Source organism: Triturus cristatus, chromosome 4_2 (genome assembly GCF_964204655.1).
Source record: "Triturus cristatus chromosome 4_2, aTriCri1.1, whole genome shotgun sequence".
Taxonomy (NCBI): domain Eukaryota; kingdom Metazoa; phylum Chordata; class Amphibia; order Caudata; family Salamandridae; genus Triturus; species Triturus cristatus.
Window position 1 is genome coordinate 914,990,621 of NC_140586.1, and position 23,086 is coordinate 915,013,706.

The window sequence follows — 23,086 nt, forward strand, 5'->3', positions numbered from 1 at the left end:
TCAGAATGCAGCAGCAAGATTACTCCTAGGTATCTCTATATTAGACTCCGTCTCCACAGCTTTACTCTGTCTACACTGGTTGCCGGTAGCCAAGCGGATCCAGTTTAAATCACTCTGCATTGCCTTTACATCACTTAACAACTTAGGGCCAATGCAGCAGGCAATCATTTTTAAGCCATATATTCCAGCAAGATCAGCTGGACTTGGAAACCTAATTTTTCCTAGAGTTAGCAGGGCTAGGTGGGGTGGCAAGCGCTTCACTGCTACAACAACTGAACTGTGGAACTCTTTGCCAACCTCACTTAAAAAAAGAGACTAGGCTGTCAAAATTTAGAAAGGGCTTAAAAACGTGGTTTTTAAGGCATAATTCTCATGCTTAGTCCGGTCTGATCTATATGTGTTAAGGGCAGCGCCTAGACACCCCAGGGTATTCGTCGCGCTTTATAAATTTCTCATCATCATCATCTCCCTTGCCGGATCACCTGCAGTGTATCCCTATCCTCCTCCCGAGGCACATGGCTTCTTTCGCACAGCATAACCGACACGTCAAAGAGGGTTGGGAGGAGTTCAGTTATTTATGGCATATACATTTTTAGCAGTGGATGCAAAGGGATCCAGATCTGCCAAACACAACATATTTGAACATGACATACAGAGGATTCACAAAATAACCAATCAATATAGGGTTTAAGATGGGGTATATGGCCACCCCTAAATCACTCTTCCTTACAGGTTTAAAGACGAGATATGTTGAAATGCCCAACCCCATCCCTCTCAGTATAAATTTAACGTGAGAATAGGGAGGAATGCACATTTACCTTCTCAGTAAAGAACTGAACAGGCAATTGCAAAACCCGATCGCCAAAGAAAAGATTTAAGTAGGGAATATGGAGGAATCCTGGCCTAGAACTTCCGAACATAGTCAAAGATCAAACATAGGGGGATCCCCACAGCCATTTAAGTGATGTAACCCTTCTCCAGTACAGATTTAAGGAGATGAAACAGCGGGATCCCCATTTAACCCCTTTGTGAAGTTGTAAAGGAGGATTTAAAGGACTAGCATCTTATTCACAATTCTTTTTTTAAAAAAATCTTTTTTATTGACATTTTTCACATTTTAATCATACAACTTGAACAATGCATAGACACCATGTATAGTTGCTTGTAAATGCTACGATATCCAGGACAGCACTTTAAAAAGACAGGTGAGATGTTCAACAGGATCCAGAGAGAAGACTCATGACAGCATCTGAATAAAGGGCGTATCAATGCCCGAGAGTCTTACCACTAGACAGTTTTTAGGCGTTTCAGAAATGGTGTATCTTAGGCCAAACTGTAACATAGGGTACAACAAAATGAGGACAACTTAATCAAAGGATGTAGGAAACTGGCTCTATATATACTACACCAAAATGAGGTATAGTGTGTATACAGTCCAGGTGACCCCAGAGATAGGCAGAGGTGAAAGTTAGATAGAACCTTACTCTCTATTTATGGTAGATTGGTCGAGCAGTAAGGCAGTATCAGAGGACAGTATTAAGCATTTGATGTACACACTCAGTCAGCAAATGAATTCACACACAAGAACTGAACTCTAGGCCAAATGTTTTTGTATAAAATTATACTGTTTATTTTTAGAACCAAGCAAGCCTGGCACAGGTAAGCATTAAATACTTTACAGTAATAAGTTGCTGATTGTAGGACAGTTTGAAAAAGCAATAGGAATTGTACTTTGTTTGATTTACACAGGGGATGCAGTAGGTTGCAACACTTAGCAAGGACAGTACATTGAAATGAATAGGCTTTTTCAGTAAATTACAGGCAAGTTACTTTTTATGTTACTTTTCTAACTCAGTGCTGGATGCCTTGATTCAGCACTGGGACATTTCCTGGAAACAGGTCAGTAAATACGTTTTGGTTATTCGTGCGATTTTTAAAGAATATTTTTAGATTTCAAAACTCCACACTTAGAAACTTTTTGGAGGAAAATTGTCAATGTTATCCTATGGAGGAAAAACAGGTTACTGGTTCACAGGTAAGTTGTCGACTGGGGGAGTTAAGGTTCTGGTGTTAGACTAAGGGGTCCCCCAGGGTCAGTGTTGCACCCTCAGCGGCACTAGGGCGGCCGGGTGCAGAGTGTTGAGGCCCAATATTATACAATGGGGGATGGGAGGCCTCCGGTTGGTGGCTGCTGGCAAGCAGGACACTGGGTTGTTGGAGCGAAGCTCCTAGGGTTTAGGTCAGGGCAAATGGGGAACCAAACTAGCATGAAAGGTGCACCCTCAGCGGCACTAGGGCGGCCGGGTGCAGGGTGCTGTTTCAAGGTCGGGTGCCCTGTTTTCAATGGGGAACCTCCGGTTTGGAAAAGAACTGCAGGCAGGGAGACAAAGGACTTCTGGGTGCAACCACCACTTTGAGAGGTAAGTTGGGAAGTTAGGGCTTGGTTAGGCATCATCAGTTTGGGCAAACAAGGCTGTGGGGCGTCGGGTGCAGGGGTGCCTTTTGGGGTCGGATCTTCTTACCAGCTCCGGGTCACGGTTAGGGGGGCCTTCTGGATTTAGACTGCAGGCATCGGCTTGAGGCAGGTCAGGTGTCGCCGGATCTTGGGTCACGATCGCCGGGGTGACCTCCTCAATGTATTTTTCAACTCTAGCTCAGGCCGGGTTCGGCAGGTGCAGAGTGGGCTGGATTCGCAGTCCCCGGATGCTTTTCATTAAATTCCACACTGGCATCAGTGCGGGTTTAATGTGCTGAGAGTTTTGATACCAAACTTCTCAGTTTTCAGTGTAGCCATTATGGTGCTGTGGAGTTCGTAATGACAAACTCACAGTACTGTATACTCTTAATGGCAGCACTGCCCTTACAACGTCTAAGAATGGACTTAAGACACTGTAGGGGTACAGGGCTCATGCACCTGTACCCTCACCACAGGTATAGTGGACCCAACTAGAGGGGTGACTGATCTATGCCAGGGCAGTAGCCATGGCACACATCCCTGTGTGCCATGTCGACTCTTCACTTTGTTCTGCACAAAAACACACAGCCTGCAAAGGCAGTGTGTGAGTGTAGTGGTACAGGACCTCTAAGGGTGGCACAATAAGTGCTGCAGCCCTTAGAGGCCTTCTCTGGTCAAAGTGAACTGGGTACCTGTGGTACCATTTATCAGGGGCTGACCTGTGGCCAGAGATGCCAGTTGGGTTTAGTTTTGGGGAAAGAACACAGGCCCTGGGAAACTCACGTCTGAGCATACCCGTCCCACTCGGGGTGACAAATGCATTTGTCACCCCGAGTGGGACGGGTATGCTCAGACGTGAGTCCCGTGCTCTCCATGCCACTGGAATCAAGCTATCTTGGCTGAAGAGGGGTGAAAGCCGAAACGGTCCTAGGATGCTTGTTTCCAGTCCAGGGAGGACCTGGCCTGGCAGTTCGGGCTGGACTGTTCCCATTGGGCGCAGGGTCAAGAATGATTTGCATAAGGCTGGGTGCAAACTGGAAAGGCATGGTGAGCAAAAAAACGATGGATTTAGGCCCAGATCTCTGTACTGGGGTGAATGTATGACATTGTACTGCATTCTGTCCATCAATATTTCTTTTTTGCATTTGGGGAGGAGTGGAGGCCGTAGATATGGAGAACAAAAGGTGAGCACTGGGATCAAAAAGCAGTGAAACAGAGGAGCGTAATAAACAAGCGGACGCAACAAAGTAATGAGCAGGATGCTGGGCATAGAAAGCTAGTAAAGACAAAAGGCATTACCAGAGACTAAGAAATAAAGACTACCTGCATCGGAAGCTCCAACACCATGCTGACAATCCCTTCTCCACTGAAGGCAAAGTGGAAGCCCTCAGACAAGCGGATCCTGCACAGGAGACAAAACAGAGAAGACTCTGCTTATGGGTTATTAACACAACAATGCAGGTTCACAGCACAACTGGGCTGCAAAACAACAATGTAAAATCACAAGCAACAAATGGCACAAAACACACAGCTACAACAAGTCAACCATGAAAACCATGCTTCCTTGGACCATATCTTGATGCAGGAGCCATTCGTAGTCCGTCAGACAAAGTCTACTTAGCTTGTTTGCCTTGCCATTGACAGAGATGTGAGCAGCAGTTTCAAGACACCAGCTGCATTCATGACCCCAAAGTGTTAAGAAGCCTGAGAACTGCTGGCGCCGGAACCCAGGAATCAAGCCAGCGACATCAGGATTAAACATGAATACCCATACTCACTATACGGGTCAGAATGTCATGCAAGCCACTGTGGCCAGGATGGTCCTTACGAAGGAAATCCTCTGTAGAACCTGCAGATGGTATTTAAGATGGTGGATTGATAATCCCAGAATAGCAGGGTGAGAGTTGAATGTAGGGGTATGCAACTGACTGAAAAGAGCCAGTCCTTGAGGCAAAAGAATTCCTCTATCCCTGACCTCCAAGATTGGCTGCAAATACCACCATCAGAACCTTAAACACCTAAATTCCAGGGGGATCAAGGTGGGTCTAAAGGACGGCACAGTAAATTGAAAGGGTTTCGACATCCCCATGAAATGAAAAAAGGGCCTGTCGGATAGCAAGATTGGCAGATGAAAGTAGTCCAAAGACACCATCCAGTTCCCCATATCCCACTGTATCCAGGCCAGATAGTACCTTGACATCCTGAACTTGTCTTCCTGAAGGAGAAACACCCCATGCCACTCTCCACCTTGTTAACTGTTTCTATGGTCCCTTTGGTCAGCAGTGATTGAACTTCCTGGGCAAGGACGGAGGCTTTATCTGTAGACACCCGAATAAAAATAGGTGGAATACGGGGAAGAGCGGATGTAAAGTGGAGAGGTAACTGTGTTGAACACCTACAGCAACCACTGGTCTTACATGATTGTATGTCAGTTGGGAATGTAAAATGCCCCAACCGGCTGTGTAGTGCTGCAAGAGGTTCAATCAAAGCATCCTGGCTATGGTAGCAGCAGGCAACGAAGAGGAAGTGCACTGCTGTCTTTGTGACTCTGGAATTTGCTACAATTTCCTCTGGAGCTGTTGCACAGGGTGTGAGGGTTGCCTTTGGTGACAGGAGAGACGTAGAGTCACTGGCTTCCTAAACACACTATGCAGTAAGAGACCTCGAAAACGGCGCACATTGAGAAGTTGGAAAGCAGGTGTAGGAAGCTGGCTCTGTATATGGTAAACCACTAAGTGGTTATACCTTGCACAGAAGTCCTGAGATTCCCCCAGAAGTGTACAGGGCTCAATGTAAACCCAAAGTGCTCCATTAATGGAACTATGGGCAAGCAGCCTTAGGCCTAACATAGAGGAGAGTAAGACATGTATGCACACACATAGACCAATAAGGAACACACGACTCAAAAAGGAGACTGTTAGACCTGTCAGCCCTAGGGTGGTCTCCCCTTCTATTTTTGATCGTGCCTCATTTTTTCCACCCTCATTTTTATGTTGGACTAGGTCTCCGGGCGCCTTTTCATTGCCAACCAGTGTTAAGGTGCAGGTGCTCCCTTCTCCCAAGATGGCTGCCACAGGCCCCTGCTACTGCAGAGTGGTCTTTATTAGTAGCACCCTAGCTGCCAGGAGCTGGCTGGAACCCCCACAACAATGTTGCGATACCAGCCCGCCTTTTTGTCCCATAGGTAGAATGGGGAAGCTCCTGGAATGTGCTGGAACCTTCTAGAAGGGAGGTGTGGTTTTTACTTTTGCCGCCTTGGCTAGAGGTCACCTGACCTAGGGCTACTTAAGTGAGGGAGGGAACTTTTTCTAGTTAGTTGGCCAGTGGGGTAAAGCAGAGCTGGAGAATCCAAGCAGGAGTTTTAGGCGGTAGGGCCTAGCCAGGGACTTATGCCTCTGAGAGTGACAGGATTTAGGTGCTGCCTCTTAAGTGAGTGAGGGATCCTGTAAAGCCCACTGATCTTGCCCAGCAGTAGGAGGACCCAGGGAACCTCTGCCCAGCCTGACTAGGAAGGACCTAGTCGCCAACTCAATCCCTACCCCCCCAGGAACAGAACCCCCCAAGGGCGCCAGAGACATCTGCGCCATCAAGACTTCATATAGCAACTGATTGCAGAAACTGAATGCTGAACCCTCATGACACGACCGCATGCTGAAACTGAATGCTGAGACTTCATGTCAAAACCTGAACACGGAAACCATATGCCAAGCTGATTGTGGAATTGCTGGGGATCGAACAGGTATTAGTGCTGTGACCCCTGCGCTCCCTGACCTGGCCTGGGATCCCCTGCAGCAAGCACCGTCGAGCGCGGAACTCTCCGCTTAATTTGATTTCCGGGCCTAGAGCGCGCTCACCGCCGCGGCCCGGAAGCCTGAAGTGTGCACCCTCATCGTGTCGAGGCCCGCGGAGAAGCCCGGGGCCCCGTTGCTGCCGTCGCAGCTGCTGGAGGAGGTGCGTGAGGCCGTGGCCTGCCCCCGTCGCGGAAGAATCGACTGCGGAGTCCGGAGCTGGGGTTGGACGCCTCAAGACGTCGAGATCAAGGTAAGCCGGGAGGCTTGGGACGGACCCCGGTGCGCCCCCCTACAGACCGGGAGCAGCACCGCACCCCGAGACCCTGGTTCCCCTCCGTGGGAGTTCCCCCTTTCACCCAGGACGGTGACACCCCTCCGAGGGATTGCCCCTTCCTACAAGACTGTCGAGTCTCGTTGTGCTCCGCGAACTGCCCAGAAGTGCTGGATGCTTGCATATTACGAGTAGCGCTGTGGTTGTAGGCTCTTCTCAGAAGTGCTTCATTCTGGTATATTACGAGTGGCGCTGTGGTTGTAGGCTCTGCTCATAAGTGCTTCAGGCTGATAAATTACGAGTCACGCTATGTTCGCAGGCTCAGCTCTGAAGTGTTCAATGCTTAGATGTTACGAGTAGCGCTATGTTCGCAGGTTCTGCTCCGAAGTGTTCAATGCTTAGATGTTACGAGTAGCGCTATGTTCGCAGGCTCTGCTCCGAAGTGTCCAAGGCTTAATTATTACGAGTAGCGTTATGATCGTAGGCTCTACTCAGAAGTGTCCACTGCTTCGTTATTACGAGTAGTGCTGTGTTCGTAGGCTTTGTCCACAGGTGTACCAGGCCAGATTGACGCGTATAGTGCGGAAATCGCCCACTGAGGCGCGAAGGGTACCAGGGGTAGCGGTAAGCCCGCGAAGTCTGCCCAGAGTCCCTGCTTGTCCCCAGGTGTGGCGCTACAATCCCCAGTCCTTACAACCAAGGTTAGGATATACCAAGGTGGCCTAGGACCTCTGGGGAAAGTGCTGGTGAATATTATGCTGGTGAATATGTTGTTGGTGAATCAAATGCTACTCTATGTGAGCCATGCCATTGTCATCTCATGAACTGCATTTATATCTCATGAACTGCATTTATATCTCATGAACTGCATTTATATCTCATGAACTGCATTTATATCTCATGAACTGCATTTATATATAAGGAACTGCATTTACATCCAACTGCTTGGATAAACTTGAGTTATTTGCATACATTCTACAGTGTGGCGTCCCTTATGGTGTGCGTTCCTTGCTTCAGAGGATGTGTGTGTTGTATGGTCGCTTTACACATAAGCCTTTGGGTGCCCAGCCGCTCGAGTCATGTTACCCCCTTAGGGCCTGGTGACCCCAGGTTTTACAGAGATCCACACCAATTTTAGAAAAATAACAGTTGTTTGAGTTTTATTTTAAGACCAAGATAATCACAAAAAGGGAAGTACGTTTTTCAGGAAAAATACTTTTCACTTTCAAAAGTCAAAACAATTTTTTAACAGTTCAATGTTATCCTATAGAGGAAGCACTATTGCAGTTCCCAGCTGGGACGTGTGCCTCAGATACACTGCTGGTGTTCAATGGAAGTCTGTTTTATTCAAATTTAATCCAATTCAAGTCAAATGTTTGGATGCAAAACTTTTTATTTCAATTCACAGTGATTGTCTTTAGTTTTCATGAATTAATCATATCATCCATTTGGAGACGTTGATTAAGTTGCTGATGAAGCATTTAGAATAGGGTGCGAATCATCCCCAATGCATTTCGGGCATGTAGAATGCCATTCATCAGGGGGTAAGCTCCTTATTCCGTCTCCCGGTAACACGTCTAACTCCGATCGAGAAGGACAATGCAGTTTAGGTGTTGAGTACCCAGCTGACAGTTCCAGTCCTCAGGGTTTAAGGTCAGCAGAGGGCAGGATTCAGGTAAGCCCAAAGTCTGCACCACAAGCGGCAAAGGGGCGGCTGGGTTCAAAGGTCAAATTCGGAGATAGGCCTAATGCGTTTCAATGGAGACTGGGGGCACTTGGAGCCACAGCGCTTGCAGATAGGTAAATCGGTTGCAGGGGGCTAAGCTGAAGAGGTTAGATCAAGCACGGGGGGCCACAAGGCAGCTCCAAAAATACAGCACCAGCGACTCAAGGGCGGCCGGGTGAAGGGTGCAAATACTGCGTTGGGCATCCAATGCTTTTCAATGACAAATCTCGGTTTAACAAACAGGTTGCAGGCGTCGAACCGGAGGCTGCACAGAGGACACCAGGAACAGCAGATATAAGTTGGTGTTGAGGGTCGCAAGGGCACCGCCTGTACAGCTCACCAAGGCCCAAGGGCTTCAGGTGCAGGGGGTGTCCTTTGATGTCGGATTCTTCTTACCAGAGCCGGACACGGTCCAGGGGAGCCTCAGGATTTAGTCTGCAGGCATCTTCCTGCTATCCAGGAGGGGTCAGCCAACACTGGACTTGGACTCAGGATCGCTGGGGAACCTTTTCTGGATCGGTGGCCCACCTGCACACAGGCCGGAGGCGTCTGGTGCAGAGTGGTCTAGGATCGCTGATCCGGAGGGCACCAGAGTCCTTGGTGTGGTTTTCTTTGTGGACAGAGCCCCTGTCCTCAGAAGTTGTGGTCTTCTTCAGAGGCAGGCAGTCCTTTCAGGGTTTGTGGAGGTCGCTGATTGCTGGACAGGCGTAGTTTCTTTGCAGGATTTTTGAGGGCTGCCAACAGCTCAGTAGGGCTGGGGTCAAGTCAGTAGGCGTCTTCAGTCTTCTTCTGCACTGGGTTTTCATCGTCCTTTTTAGGTCGATTATTCGAGACCTCTTGTATATACTTTAGTATATATACTTTAGTATATACTTATATGTGTATGTACTTTGTGGGCTCTGGAGATCAGCCCTAGGACTTGTCTGCTTCCCCTTGGGGACTTTGTTTTCTGTTCAACTGCCTCTAACTGTCTTGGTAGAAAACGACCAGCAGAGGTCAGTAAAATTCCAGAATTGCTTTCTGCTGAAGGACTTTATTTTTTTCTGGAAACTGCCTCTATTTAACTTTCTTGATAGAAAACGACCAGCAGAGGCCAGTAAAATACCGGAATCACTTTAGCATTCTCTAGATTCCAGTCCACAGAAATTGTCTTCCACGAACACCCGTAGACAACAATATTTTTTTTTAAATCTTGTATTTTCAATGATATGATCACCGAAGGCCTTGCTTTTATATTAAAAACAGTGCTTTGGACTATACCATTTCTCGTTGAAAGGCAATATTTCTCTCCATGTGTTCCCAAACCTGGTGTGTCACGCAGTTTGGTGCTTACTTTCCCTCCATGTTAGAGAACAGTAGATGTTTCAGCACCCAGGGTAATGTGCTGCATAGATAAATACATATACGGTCCTAAAGGTGAGACGATTGCATTGAAAATGCTTGTTCTTATTTAGTCAGCAGGAACTAGTTATCAGGTCTGGGGGAGCCACTTAAATACTAAATTTAAGGGCGTATTAGGGGAGTAACAGGTAGGGCCAATGAGCACCTTACCTGGGGTGACTACACCATCAATTATGTCACCCTCCTTTGGAAGGGGTCATAGTCCTAGCCATGTTTGGAGGCGTCTCCCCATCTTCAAGATGGCAGGGACTGAAAGATGTTCTTCACCTCGCCTCCTCCACCTTTGGCCTATTCTTCCTAGGTTTTCCCACCAGCTTTCCTGCCCAAAGTGGGGGTTAAACCGGGGGCTGCCATCTGTTGTTAGCAGCACAAGCTGGTGGTTGCATTAAAAAGGCAAAACACACAAGATGACGGACGGAATGTTGCACATTGGCAAAACATTCACCCCCAGTCACAGATCTGGGTTTAATCCATCGTTATTTTGCTCACAACGCCACCCCAGTTCAGACATGGCCATATGCAAATCAGTCTTGACCCTGTGCCTCATGGGAACAGTCCAGCCCGAACTGCGAAGCCATGTCTTCCCTGGACCGGAATCAAGCATCCTAGGACCGGTTCCGGGGTTTCACCCCTCTTCTGCCAGGATAGCTTGACTCCAGTGGCGTAGTGAGCACGTGACCCATGTCTAGGCAAACCCTTCCCACATAGGGCGAACAGCAAAACACACAAGATGATGGACGGAATGTTGCGCATTGGCAAAACATTCACCCCCGTCACAGATCTGGGTTTAATCCATCGTTATTTTGCTCACCACGCCACCCCAGTTCAGACATGGCCATATGCAAATCAGCCTTGACCCTGTGCCTCATGGGAACAGTCCAGCCCGAACTGCCAAGCCATGCCTTCCCTGGACCGGAATCAAGCATCCTAGGACCGGTTTCGGGGTTTCACCCGTCCTCCACTTGTTAGCTACAGCACGGCTATCCGGTCCTCCTTTTCTTCTTCTGAATTCTTGTCTGCTTCTTGGTTCAGGACTGCCCCCTAAATACTGTATTTAGGGGTCTCGAGGTCAGTAGCCAATGGGCCTACACCCTTGGTGTGCTCATCCCAAATGGGGGTATGAGCACAATCCCTAATCCTGATTGGGGAGTGCCTGCCATCTTCAAGATGGCGGGCACTGAAGAGTCAGCTTCACTTTGCCTCTCCCGTCTGAGGGGTGAAGTTGGCAGAGGTGGGCACACCTTCTGAGCAGGCTAATTTTTCCCGCCTGCCTTCCTGCCGAAAAGGAGGGGAGAGATTGGAAGGGGGCCTGCTCTTGATAGGAGAGGCTGGGGGTCGCATAACAAAGGCTGCAAGGCCTTTGAAGCTCCCCTGCCACAGATGGCTCTTCCTGGCTGGGGGAGTTTTGAACACCTCACCCAGGAAAGGCTTTGTTTCTGGGCTCAGGGAGCTAAGGCTCCCACCCTAGGGGTCCAGAAACACGTGTGGGTTTAATGTCCTGAGAAGTTTGATACCAAACATCTCAGTTTTCAGTGAAGCCATTATGGCACTGTGGAGTTTGTAATGACAAACACCCAGCACCATATACTCTTAATGGCAGCACTGCACTTACAATGTCTAAGGAATTGTAGGGGTACAGGGCTCATGCACCTGTACCCTCACCACTGGTATAGTGCACCCAGCTAGAGGGGTGACTGATCCATGGCAGGGCAGTGGGTTGTAGGCATGGCACACAGGGATTTGTGCCATGTGGACTCTTCACTTTGTTCTGCACCAAAACACGCAGCCTGCGAAGACAGTGTGTGAATGTAAAGGACAGGACCTCTAAAGGTGGCACAATAAGTATTGCAGCCCTTACAGGCCTTCCCTGGTCACAGTGCCCTGGGTACCGGTGGTACCATTTACAAGGGGCTGACCTGTGGCCAGAGGGTGCCAATTGGCTGTACAAGGTACAGTTTTGGGGAAAGAACACAGGCCCTGGGAACCTGATTGGCAGGAACCGAGGGCACATCAAGTCAAAGTGCATCAGTAGTCTGGCAAAAAGTGTGGGGGGGGGTTACTGCAACAGAAACCCAGCATGTCACAGTCATGACAAAAGTATGTTCTGAATTTCCGGTTTTGTTGGTCTAAATGACTATCTGGATGGCAAGCCTAAGGAGCAGGCGTAGCCTGGCTGTTTAGGTCTCGGCTGACCCAGCGCATGCGCTGGTCTGGCGAAACTTATTGAGAGGGCTCCAAAAAGTGCTACCAGGCCAGCCTAGAGCTACAGTGCATGTGCGCGGGCGCGCACGCCGCGCTTTACCGCGATTACTTTAACTTTCGCGGCCGCTTTGATGTTTGATCGCGATGGCGATCACTTTCACGGCCGCACGGCTGCTTGACATAGCCATTAGGTCTCGCTTTTGGGACCTTATAAGTATTTAGTTATGCAACTATTGCATGGCTAAATACTTATAAGGTCCCAAAGGCAAGACCTATTGGCTATGCCAATGCTTGTTTTGAAGCATATTAGTAGTTTTGATTACAAAAAGGCTGATGCCATCAAACAGCATGCTTATCAGGGATGCCTGCTCATCCCCAGAGTACCTGCAGCACGCATCCAGACATGACACCGTACTACAGTAGTACTACACTGCCTACAGTAAAATAGACAAGCTCGGAGCATATATTTAGCAGGGTCCTGTCTTTCTTGAATTGTTTGAGAAAAGGGATTTCTGACTTCATAGTGAATGTAAGTAAGATCTTGTTGGCCATATCCCAGATGGCATGTGTTTAGCACCGCAGCAGGCAAACAGCATTCTGAAAGCTTAAAGCCAGACTGGCAGACTAGAGAACGCTATTCCAAAGCGCATCTATGTGCTTCAATTCCCTATGTGTTGGAGCAGTGGGGAATATGTTGGGGTTGGCCTTGGTAGAGGAAGACTGAACTACCAAGTACTCAGGAGTTGGGATGTCTCAGCACCAGGACAGAGAGGACAAAAGAAGTCCCAGGACCGGTAGAACCAGGATCGAGCGAGGACAAAGGAGGTCCCAGGACCGGAAGGGGTCGCAGTGTCCTAGAATCAGTACCGGGAGAGGACAGATCCCAGATCTGCGGTCCACCTATCTGCTGCCAGTAACGTGATCAAAGAAACAAGAAACCGGACAAACGAGGCGAAAGTCAAAAGAAACGAAACCAAGATAAGAAAAGTCTACTTTCACCAACCGTGAGTCGATTACTGATACCTGGCAGCACCTCGCACTAAGAACCCCTGGCAGTCACCTATTTACTGCCAGTAACGTGGCCACAAGTAGCTAGAAATTTCAGAAATGTGTGAAAACAGAAGATTAACTCCAAAGAAACAAAACTAAGAAAAGAAGAAGCGAATACCTGTTCAAACTGTGAGTCAATTGCTGATCTCTGGCAGCGTCTCACTCCAAGAACCAAGTCTGCAGCACGAAGCACGGTAAAAGAAATTGGAAACTACCGCACGTTTTTCTCTGTTGCTGTCATATTACGACAAACTAAAGAAGCGCAAAGAAATCAATTGAGAGCACTGGCCATAAAATCATTGCTGCAAGAAACCGTAAAAAAAATAAATAAAAAATAAATAAAAAGAACAGGAAAGGAAAGAGTAGCCAACATTTCCGATCCCAGCTGTCGTCATCCAGTGGTACAAATTCCGATGGAGCAGAAGTAAAGAAACCTGGAGAAATTCACCTCGGACGTCACTTGCCATAACTGTGAGTCAGTTTTTGCACCATTTCTGCACCGTATGTTGTTAGTCAGTTTCAAGCTGCGCGCGCCTTTCTCCACACGCGCTATTCCTGCACTGTGCGTTGCTAGGAAGCAGCATCTCGAGGAAGCCTCTCATTGTTGCCAAGGAGTACTGCGTTGGCACAGAAACCCCTCAGAGCGCGTCATCGTGCAACGTGAAATTACACAACGCGACGCCAGGCAGCCATTTTGTTACTTCTCATCAAAAGGGTTACGGGTACACAATGCAAATGAGAGTCATCGTGCCCATCTCTAATCTCTATGTTGTGAAGCAGGAACGAATTTGGTAAGCGAACTCTTGCTTTAAACTGACTCCCTGAATATACGCCGCGAAATCTAAGAGTGACAAAAGCTCAAGCACTGCCTGTCTGATGCCTGTGTACTTTGGGAAGAAAAAACATTCCGCAAGTTACGCTGTGGGCTTGTAAGTGTCTGACGCTTTCATTGTTGCCATGGAGCTTCACATTAAAAAAAAAAAAACACCTTTACCTGTTTTCTGCACACGTTTTGTCAAGGGATCTGACTTCATATTTCGATCATATTCTAACGTGTTCACTCCTGGTTCAAATCAAATGGCATAGTTCTTGGAGGTTGAACTTAGGAACAACAATGAATTTGATGGCATGTGCACTCGTAAGTGTATTTAAAGTCTGTAACTGTGTGAAACTCTTGACAAGTGTGTCACCTTGTGGACTATGGGGTATTTTATTTTCATGAAATCTGTGTTATCGCATACACAGGAAAATACAGAGATTTGCTACAGGTTTATAACTTGTAATACTCAATGCCTCCCATGTTGATAAATTTGGACTTAACAACCAGAAAATGGAGAGGCTATCATGCCGGTAAACATTGCACTTAAAAATGTGGTCATAAGGGTGTTGGAATGACCTAGTGCCATTGAAGTTAAAAACAAAACCCAGGAACACTTCTAGGTTACTTAGCACCAAGTAAACTAAACCAGAAATGAGATTGAAACATTCAGTACCAGGGAATTAAAAGCAGGAACATTTGACAGCTCATATTGGGGGCAAAAAGCTTATGATCAGCTTGGAGACACCAGAACCAGATACAGATGGGGGCAAAGACTGGTCCCAGAACCATGAGGGGGCAAAGGTCCTTCCAAAACAAAGAATGGACAATGGTTGACCAGAGGGGACAAAGTCCCTCCTGGAAGAAGGAGTGGAATGACTGTCCCAGTACCAAGATGGAGAGCCTGGACAGAAAGTCCAAAAAACGGGGACAAAGGTCCCAGTGCTAACACCGAGGATGGACAAATGTTTCAGAACTAGAACTAAGTGGGGGCCCACAACCGTGGCAATGGTCCCAGAACTAGACAAATACAAAGCTAGTCACAACTAAGACTATGTGTCAATCTTTTGAAGAGAGAAAACTTCAAGCTAAAATTAAATCTCATAACATCACATGCGATACTGCACTTAGAAATCTTGAAGAGTACCTAAATCTGGAGTTCTCGAAGATTATCTAAGACTGTAGTATCTGTAAAGCACGGAGGCGTATGTTGAGCTGTTCATCTTCAACTTAGAGCAGAAAATGTTAGTGGACGGAAACAGATTTGAGAGAGTGGACTGTCTTTTCCTGTTTTTTGTCAGTTTAGGGGGAGTAGGTAGTGGTGATGCCTATTAGTTGTTGTGAGTGTTGTGTCTCACTTCACACTTCACTTTTACACTCTTTGCCTTCAAACTATAAATAGTTCAAGACGTCGTACACCTCCTATCTTTCTTAATGATTATTCTTGTTGTCTCCCATACTTTAAGCTTCATTTTTATGATTTGTTTATTTATTTCTTTTTTTCTGTAAAGGAGGAAGATATGTTGTATATTGATTCTTCATTTAATATGTCTGACAGTGGTCATTAGCCCTTCCTTAGTGTTCTTACCTCCTTAGCCTCCCAGAATACCTGTGAGTGTTCTAACTTGTACCTGAGTGTTCTTCTCTTGTCAGTTGATGGTCTGGTCAGCTGGCGAGGTGTGCGCTCAGCTGGGCCTTGAATAAACCTACATGTAACTTAACTAGAAGTATCCTGTCATTTACTTACAACATGAAGATCTCCGTCCCTCCCGCTCCTGGACACGTCAGATGACAACAGGGAAGGTTCCTTTAATTGGAGAGCCTCGGAGTGCGAAACCCCGCCTCCGGATGACGTCACAGCGTTCACAGTGTTCATGAGCAGCGAGACCCAGGAGTCAATGGATGCAAACACCGGAGTGACGGAGAGCGCGTGTGACTCGGCTGTGGTGTATTACAGAGAGAGGAAGGTACCGGAGGTGGTTCCTGTCGGGGCAGAAAGGACTCCTGAAGCGGCAGGAGGAGGACGGCCCCGCGTTTCATCCCACCACGCTCCAGGAGGAGCGTGGCTTACTAAGGTACGGGGATGGATTGCAGACTGGATCGGGAGGAGGGATAGACATACGGTGTGATAGCCGGGTCCCTCTCTATGCAACCTTACTTTACCTTGCCCTAAACACATTCACTTCCCCTTAGTGATGGGTCACGGCGTGCGGTGCTCCTTCACTCCCCTCCCTACAATTTAGATATCATTCTCGTCCTTATACCCGCTCTCCTTTCTTCTTTTCCACCCGACACCACAGAGTTTCCTGGGACCAGACGACCCCGAAGCAGAGAAGAAGACCGGACTGGAACGCGAAGAGGATTAACTTGGAGAGAGAAGAAAGTACAAAATCTTAACATCCCTGGTGGTCTTGTGTCTAGGAGAAAGCATTTATTGAGTACAATAAAACCCTCACTAACTCAACTTGGTTTCCGTCAAGTTCTTCCTACCCCGCAACACTTCCCAAGTCATGGGCTGTGCTTTGGTCATCGGCTCAGCATGGCTCTGGATTCGAAACAGGCATCATAGTTTGAGCTGGAGAGTGCGCTTCTAGAGCAGAGGTCTGTGGAGGGTGCCAACTGGCCTGGCATAACGTTCAATGCAAGAGTGCAGATATGGGTCAGCGCCGACGGGGGGCTCAATGGAGGATTAGTAGTGCCAAGGCAGGTCCACTGGCAGAAATCAGACCAGGTACTCTGCAGTTCCAGGAGGCCTGAGAGCGCTTCACAGGGAACTGGCATTGCAGGGAAAAGTTGCTACATGGCCTCTTTCGAGGCCTCTACCTATGGGACTTGGGCCACACCGGGACCAGCTTAGAGATAAGTTCCAGTTTAGAGGAACGAAGTGGAGTTGGACTAAAGATTTCTCCCTGGAGCAAAAGTCATGAGAATGAGAAGAGTCTTGCTTACACTTCTTGTGTTTATGGCAGGACTGGAACCTGGAACAAGAGGGAGTCAACAGCTTAGAGCACGATCTGCACAGTTTCTTGTGCTAGCCAACATGCAGTTTTGCCTCCCACACACTGATGGCCTTTAGGGGCATCAGGGAGCAGTTGAACACCTCTGATAGACATCACACAGCACTTGTGAATCCTGTAGTCTTCAGGGGAAATATTTTCCCTAGCACCCTTCTGTGAACAAAACACTTTTGGAATGGTAAAACAGTAAGAAAAGCTTTATGAGTGGAGCTCTGGATCTGAGTAAAAGGGCAAGGAAATAAAGGAAATGACAGCACACAGGGGTGGAGTGATCTCCTCTTTTGGTGCATGGTGGCAACTGCTGGAAAATTTCCAGCTGTGCAAAAAAATGACATCATAGCACTTCCAGCAACCTCAAAGTTTAGAATACAGCTAATACAATTACTAAAATCGCCAAAAGCAACTAGATAAAAGAAGTACTGTTATACTTCCAAATTATGGCATTAATAGTATGAAAATATTATTTCAAGCTTTACTAATTCACAGCATAAGAATAGCATGGCCGTCAGAAGTGAGGGTTTCCCGCTGAAGTGAGACGGGACAGCACGAGGAACCTTTCCACACACAGGAGGGTAAAGTGAAGGCCTATAGCACAGCAAGTTGCCCTCCCAGGTATCACATGTGACCTCTGCCTGTATGTGCTCATAATTATATGTGTGAAATGTTGCCGCTGTGTACTCCTAATTATAGCAAATAATCTGAGAAAACACATAATTACATGCACATACTCACACACAAGATTCAATATTTATTAGATTTGGTTTAGACCTCACCTGAGGTCAACAAATACATAGTTAAAAGTGATAAAACAATTATATTATTCGAACATTAAAACAATTTTTAAAAACATTTACAGGTGATTGCAAGCTAATTCATCAGATGGTGGTTACAAAACTCAATTAAACTTTGTGCAGAGCAGAAATTGTGTCTAAAACATATAAGCTTTATATACTGGCACCGGGCCACTTCCAAAATCGGACTTGGGCAAACTAGCAACACATGTAAAAAGTCTTGCATTCCTCCTTTGCATAAATCACAAATTTCGTTGGAACTTTCCGATTTATCCCATTTAAAAGTGTGGTCTTTAAAGGAAGAATCCCCAACCTCATTAAAATGATGGTGGGCCAGACCCTGTGCTCTAAAGAAAAGCATATATATTGTTGCAGAATTTTTGTATTCTAGACTATCTTAGAGGTGTGCTAAGTGTTTTAGCTGTGAACAATGATCTACATCCAGATCATAGCTTATTCTTGGAGTCAGGTTTTTAAAAAAAAACTTCAAGTGTGCAGGAGTCCAAGCTTTCAAAAGTGCTATCGTGCAACCAGACTGGATCAGTGCAATACTAAGATTCTTTTTAAAAGTATGATGAGAGGACTCGTCTCAAAGTCTCCAATTTTAAAATGTACCTTAAAGACCCTAGGTCTGCATGTAAGAGGTTATAGGCCCAGCGAAGTGAATTTGTTATAGCTTTTGTGTAAGCACCGACTATGGATAACTCCAAGCGAATTGCTTGGACAAGGGACTGACTGGTTAACTCTTAACAGTTTACGTAATAAAATCCCTTCTCTTACATTTAGAGGATGCCAAGCCTTGATCGGGATATATTCTAAGTCTTATATTAAAATTGGTGGACCTCGAGCAGGGGCGAAAAGTGTCTATGCCCTGAGAAAGAATAAAATCTCTGTAGTGCGCCGACGTGAGCTTCAGCCTTTAGACCGATGTGCCTAAGATGGGAGGAATTTTGTAAGGTCGGAGTAAAAATTCTCCCCAAGTAAGCGTATTCCCTGACGATCTCTAGGGGCTTGTCATCTATTGTCCAGTTAAAGTGGAGACATTGCTTTCTCTCTCTAAAGGTAACGACTTTTGTTTTAGAGATGTTTGGAATGAGGAAATTTTCTTTAGCATAATGATTTTAAGCATTTAAGTTTCTTTGCAGGCATATGGGAGTAAGGTACATTATTACTACGTCGTCAGCGTACATTAAAATGCGTATGCCACTTAAAGCTGTATTTGGCGGAGAATTATTAATTATTGTAAAAACACTCTGGGAGGTCCCTTATATAAAGGGGAAAATAAAATTGGGGCTAGAACGCAGGCTTGCTTTAATCCATTCCTCGTGGGGATAGACCCCTTCAGTCCCTTTTCTCCACCCAATTGGACTTTACACCTTGTTGCAGAGTGTTATGAAATCATTATGGTGAGTAGGTTGCTAGGTATTCCAAGCTTCACTAACTTAGTCCAAAGGGTTGGCCTATCTATGCGATCAAAGGCAGTGGTAAAATCGACAAAAACACAATATACAACCTGCTGCTTTGATACTACATATTTATCAATTACTGGTTTCGGGCTGCAATGTTGTCCGTTACAGAGTGCTTTGGACGAAAGCCAGCCCGAGTCGCTGGTATCACTCCTGTGGAGAATGTCCAGTCTTTCAGGTGTTCCAGTACGCATGCTGCAAAGATCTTCTTGGTAGAGTCCAGTAGGGCTATCCCGGTAACATCTGGTAGGGCTATCTGTTGATAGTTGTTGTGCAACAGCCGGAAACCTTTTTTTTAAGAAGGGAACCACGATACTCCCATGCCATGATGTTGGGATTCTCCTGGTGGAAAAACAGTGGGAGAATAAGGGGGCCATAAATTGGCTCCAGTCTTCGGGATTACTTCGGAGTACTTTAATGGGGATTTTATCTGGGCCTATTGCTGCAGATGATCTTGCTGCCTTTATGTATAGGGCTATTTGTTTCGGGATTGTTGCCAACGCATCATGAAGCATTTCCTCCTTTCTGGACCAAGATTGTATTGGTTTTACCAAGTCCTGAGGGTTTGGTTTATAGATCTTGAATAGATACTTTTCTCACTCGGAAGGGGATACTGGAGAAGAATGGAGAGATGTCCTTGTGCCTGTTGCTTCTGCTACTATCTTCCATAACTCCTTACTATTTGTTTGATTTACTGCAGTTTGGATATCCACCCAGATCTTATTTTGTGAACGTCGGATTTTCTCCCTTTGTCATTTACGCTTTTTTCTCAGCTTTGCGATCTCTTTCTGTCTGGCCCCGAAGTATTTTAGAAATTGCAGTCTGATCAGATAATTTAAGTTAGATGTTACGCAGTCTGAACGCTTTAGGGCTGTGTGTCCCCTACGCTTACCACACCTGGCCGTATGGCGGGTCAAAAAGACCACAATTGCGGATACGTATCCTCGTAAAATGTTATTGGGTCGGCAACTAAGCTTCCATTGGTCATTTGTGAAGAAATGATAGCAGTATTTATTTTAGCAATTGCTTTGGAGTTCCATTTTATCCTCCCATTTTTTAGTTCAACTTCTCCGATTCCATTTTGGTAAGTTAGGACTATGCATTGGAGGATTGCAGAGGGATCTCAGTTCCCACGAACAGGATTGCATGATCACTTTCTTTTGTGTTTTTTTTTTTTTTGGAAACATTTTATTATCAGTAACAAAAATAAAATAATACAAAAGAAATAGCTGGGTACATTAGGCATTGCCTACATCATACGAGTCCAGTGCGGGTCAGTTACACAGGTATAATATCACAAAGTGTTGTAAGTTACATACTAAGATGTAGCATGAGAAAAATTTTAAGAGCGCCGATCCCGGCCTTTGCTTCGCCTCCTTGTTGGACCCCTTGGGTTAATCGCTCAGGTCAAGGTCCAAGTCTGGTGTTGGAGGGGCACAGATGTTACCACGGAATGAGTTCCGTCTACCCCATACCCGTGCCCACTTCTGGGGACACCCTCTGCGTATGAAGACTGCTTTTTCGGCCAGCATTGAGCTATCCATGTCCCGACACCATCGTCCCCTCTGGGGTGCCGTCGGTACCCCCCAGTGTTGTGCAATATTACGTTTTGCCAGCATGATCCCCAAAGTTGCCCAGTCTTGTGCTGCATGATTCAGGTCAGTCGGTTCCCATATATTGAGGAGGCACCGCTTTGGTTCGGGAGGAACTGGGAAACCACTCACACTCGTAATTGTGTCCATTACCTCCTCCCCAAAAAATGCTATGTGCGGGCATTCCCAGAATGTATGGTAGAATGTACCCCTTGCCCCACAGCCGCGCAGACAAAGTGGTGTTGTAGCTCGACCGATTTTGTGGAGCATTGCCCTAGTGTAGTATGTCCTGTGTACGACCTTCAGCTGTACCAGCCGTAGCCGGGACGGATCGCCACCTCCCTCGGGGACGCTAGTGCTTCCTGCCAGTCCTGTTCATCTATGTCTCCAAGGTCTGCCCGCCATTTATCCCGCAGAGCTAGTGTGGGGTCTTTTTGGTTATTAATAAGTTTGCGGTAGGTGAGGGAAATGGCTTTCTTGGTAAGGTGGTCCGTAAGAAGACGGTCCTCGAACGGGGACGATTGAGGAAGAGCCGTGCCTCTAGATATTGCCCTTGTGAGTGCATGCTTAATTTGTGTATAACGGAAGAGTTCTGTATCGGCCATTTGATAGGTCGTCTGTAGTTGAGTAAAAGTCACCACGTCTCCTTTTTTCCACAGGTCCCCAACTCTGGAGATTCCGATCAAGTCCCATTGGGCAAACCCCTTGCTATTGCGGAGTGTACCCAGTTTTGGTGTATCCCACAATGGTGTGTGTTGTGTCATTACTCCTTCCCACCCGAGCGCTCGTTGCGCTATGAACCATGTGTGTATTGTGTGCGCGGTTGGACCCCTCCATATATCTTTTTTGTTCCTGTGGTAAAGGGCCCTTAGCGGTCCCCCAGTCCCAAAAGCATGCCAGTCGAGCCGGAGAGATGGCTCATCCCGAGGGGCGTGAAGCCATTGGTCTACTATATTCTTTTGTGTTTTTAACAGTCAGGATCTGCATTTTTCCAAAGGGGTTAAAACTGCATACTATGTAATCAAGAATGAAGGAGCTAAAGGGTAACCCTAGGCGTAGTTGGCGTAGTAGCACTACGGATAGCTACATGAAACTCACTTTGAACTACCACTTTAAACTACGCTCAGCTACGCAAAATAAATAGTGCATAGCTGTTGGCACTGTGTGCTTGTCTGCTCTGTGCAATAATTGCCAACAGCATCTAACACATTGCAAGTTATGATAAAATAAGTATCTCCGTCTTTATATGCTAAAATGCACATAGTCATTTCACATAAGTGAAAATGATACATTAGCAAGCAGTGAGAGCTGATGACTTTGGGATCCTCCCTTACCTAGGGAGAGAACCAAGCAGATGCCTTGAATACAAAAAGCGCATCTTGAACGATTCGGCGGTGTTCCCATCCTCTTAGGACCACCCCAAGCACAGTTATTGGCAAAAATACAATCCCAACCAAAGGCCCTGCAAAGCATTATGGGACAAGATTAGCAGTGGACAGCGAATATTATAGTATCCAATATCAACATAATTCTACAAAGAGCTGCAGTTCCACTAGTCGTTACTAGATGTCCCTCACGAGTCAAATGCAAAAGCTTCATGAAAGGGTTTCAATGCTTTTGCATTTGACTGGTGCGAACCTCTACATAAATGCGAGCTACAATTTCTTACATGGAAACCCGCTTTCCTTGTAGCCATTACATCTCCAAGAGTCAGTGAGCTACAGGCACGAACTATTCAAGAGACATTTTTACAACTCCATCATAACAAAGTGGTTCTCAGGACAAATCCCAAATTTCTTCCTAAAGTTATTTCTCCCTTCCATCTTAACCAATCTTTTGAGTTGCCAGTGTTCTTCTCGCAGCCACAAACAGTAGAAGAAAGAGCTCCTCATACCCTAGACGTAAAAAGAGCACTCCTTTACTATATTGACAGAACAAAACCTTTTCGCAAAACAAAACCACTTTTTGTATCCTTCTCACCACCACATAAAGACAATCCCATAACAAAAACTGGTCTTGCAAGGTGGATTGTCAAATGTATATAAATTTGCTATCATAAAGCAAAACGTACACTGTCTATGCCCCCTAAAGCCCACTCTACTAGAAAGATAGGGGCTTCAATGGCATTTTTAGGGAACATTCCCTTAGATGACATCTGCAAAGCAGCTACATGGTCTACACCGCACACATTTACAAAACACTACTGTGTAGATGTGCAGGCAAAACAACAAGCTAGTGTGGGCCAAGCTGTACTCAAAACGCTATTTCAAACTACTGCAACAGATATTGAATCTGTTGTGTCTGCCGACTTAACAGATCTGCCATGTGATTTTGAATTCCTGGGAGATGTTGGTCTAATAGGAATATGTTTTGAGGAATGGCCGATCTCCATATGCTCTGTGCTAGTTGAGAGAGCTGGAGAGAGTGTGTCCCCCCCTGTTTTTGTAAATAGTACATTGTTGTCATTTTGTCAGTGCGGACTAAGACAGCTTTGCCTGATATAGGTT

The 23,086-nt window shown here is 46.4% G+C and overlaps 1 protein-coding gene across 9 annotated transcripts in view; it reads right to left on the bottom strand.

Annotated features, from left to right (window-relative positions):
* The window catches only part of SZT2 (SZT2 subunit of KICSTOR complex), a 937,318-nt gene that overhangs the window by 735,155 nt on the left and 179,077 nt on the right, over positions 1–23,086 (bottom strand). For all 9 annotated transcript variants that reach the window (XM_085602961.1, XM_085602966.1, XM_085602963.1 and 6 more), the window contains exon 17: positions 3,779–3,857. In XM_085602961.1, coding sequence (XP_085459087.1) covers positions 3,779–3,857 — 79 coding nt within the window. The remainder of the gene's footprint in view (positions 1–3,778; positions 3,858–23,086) is intronic.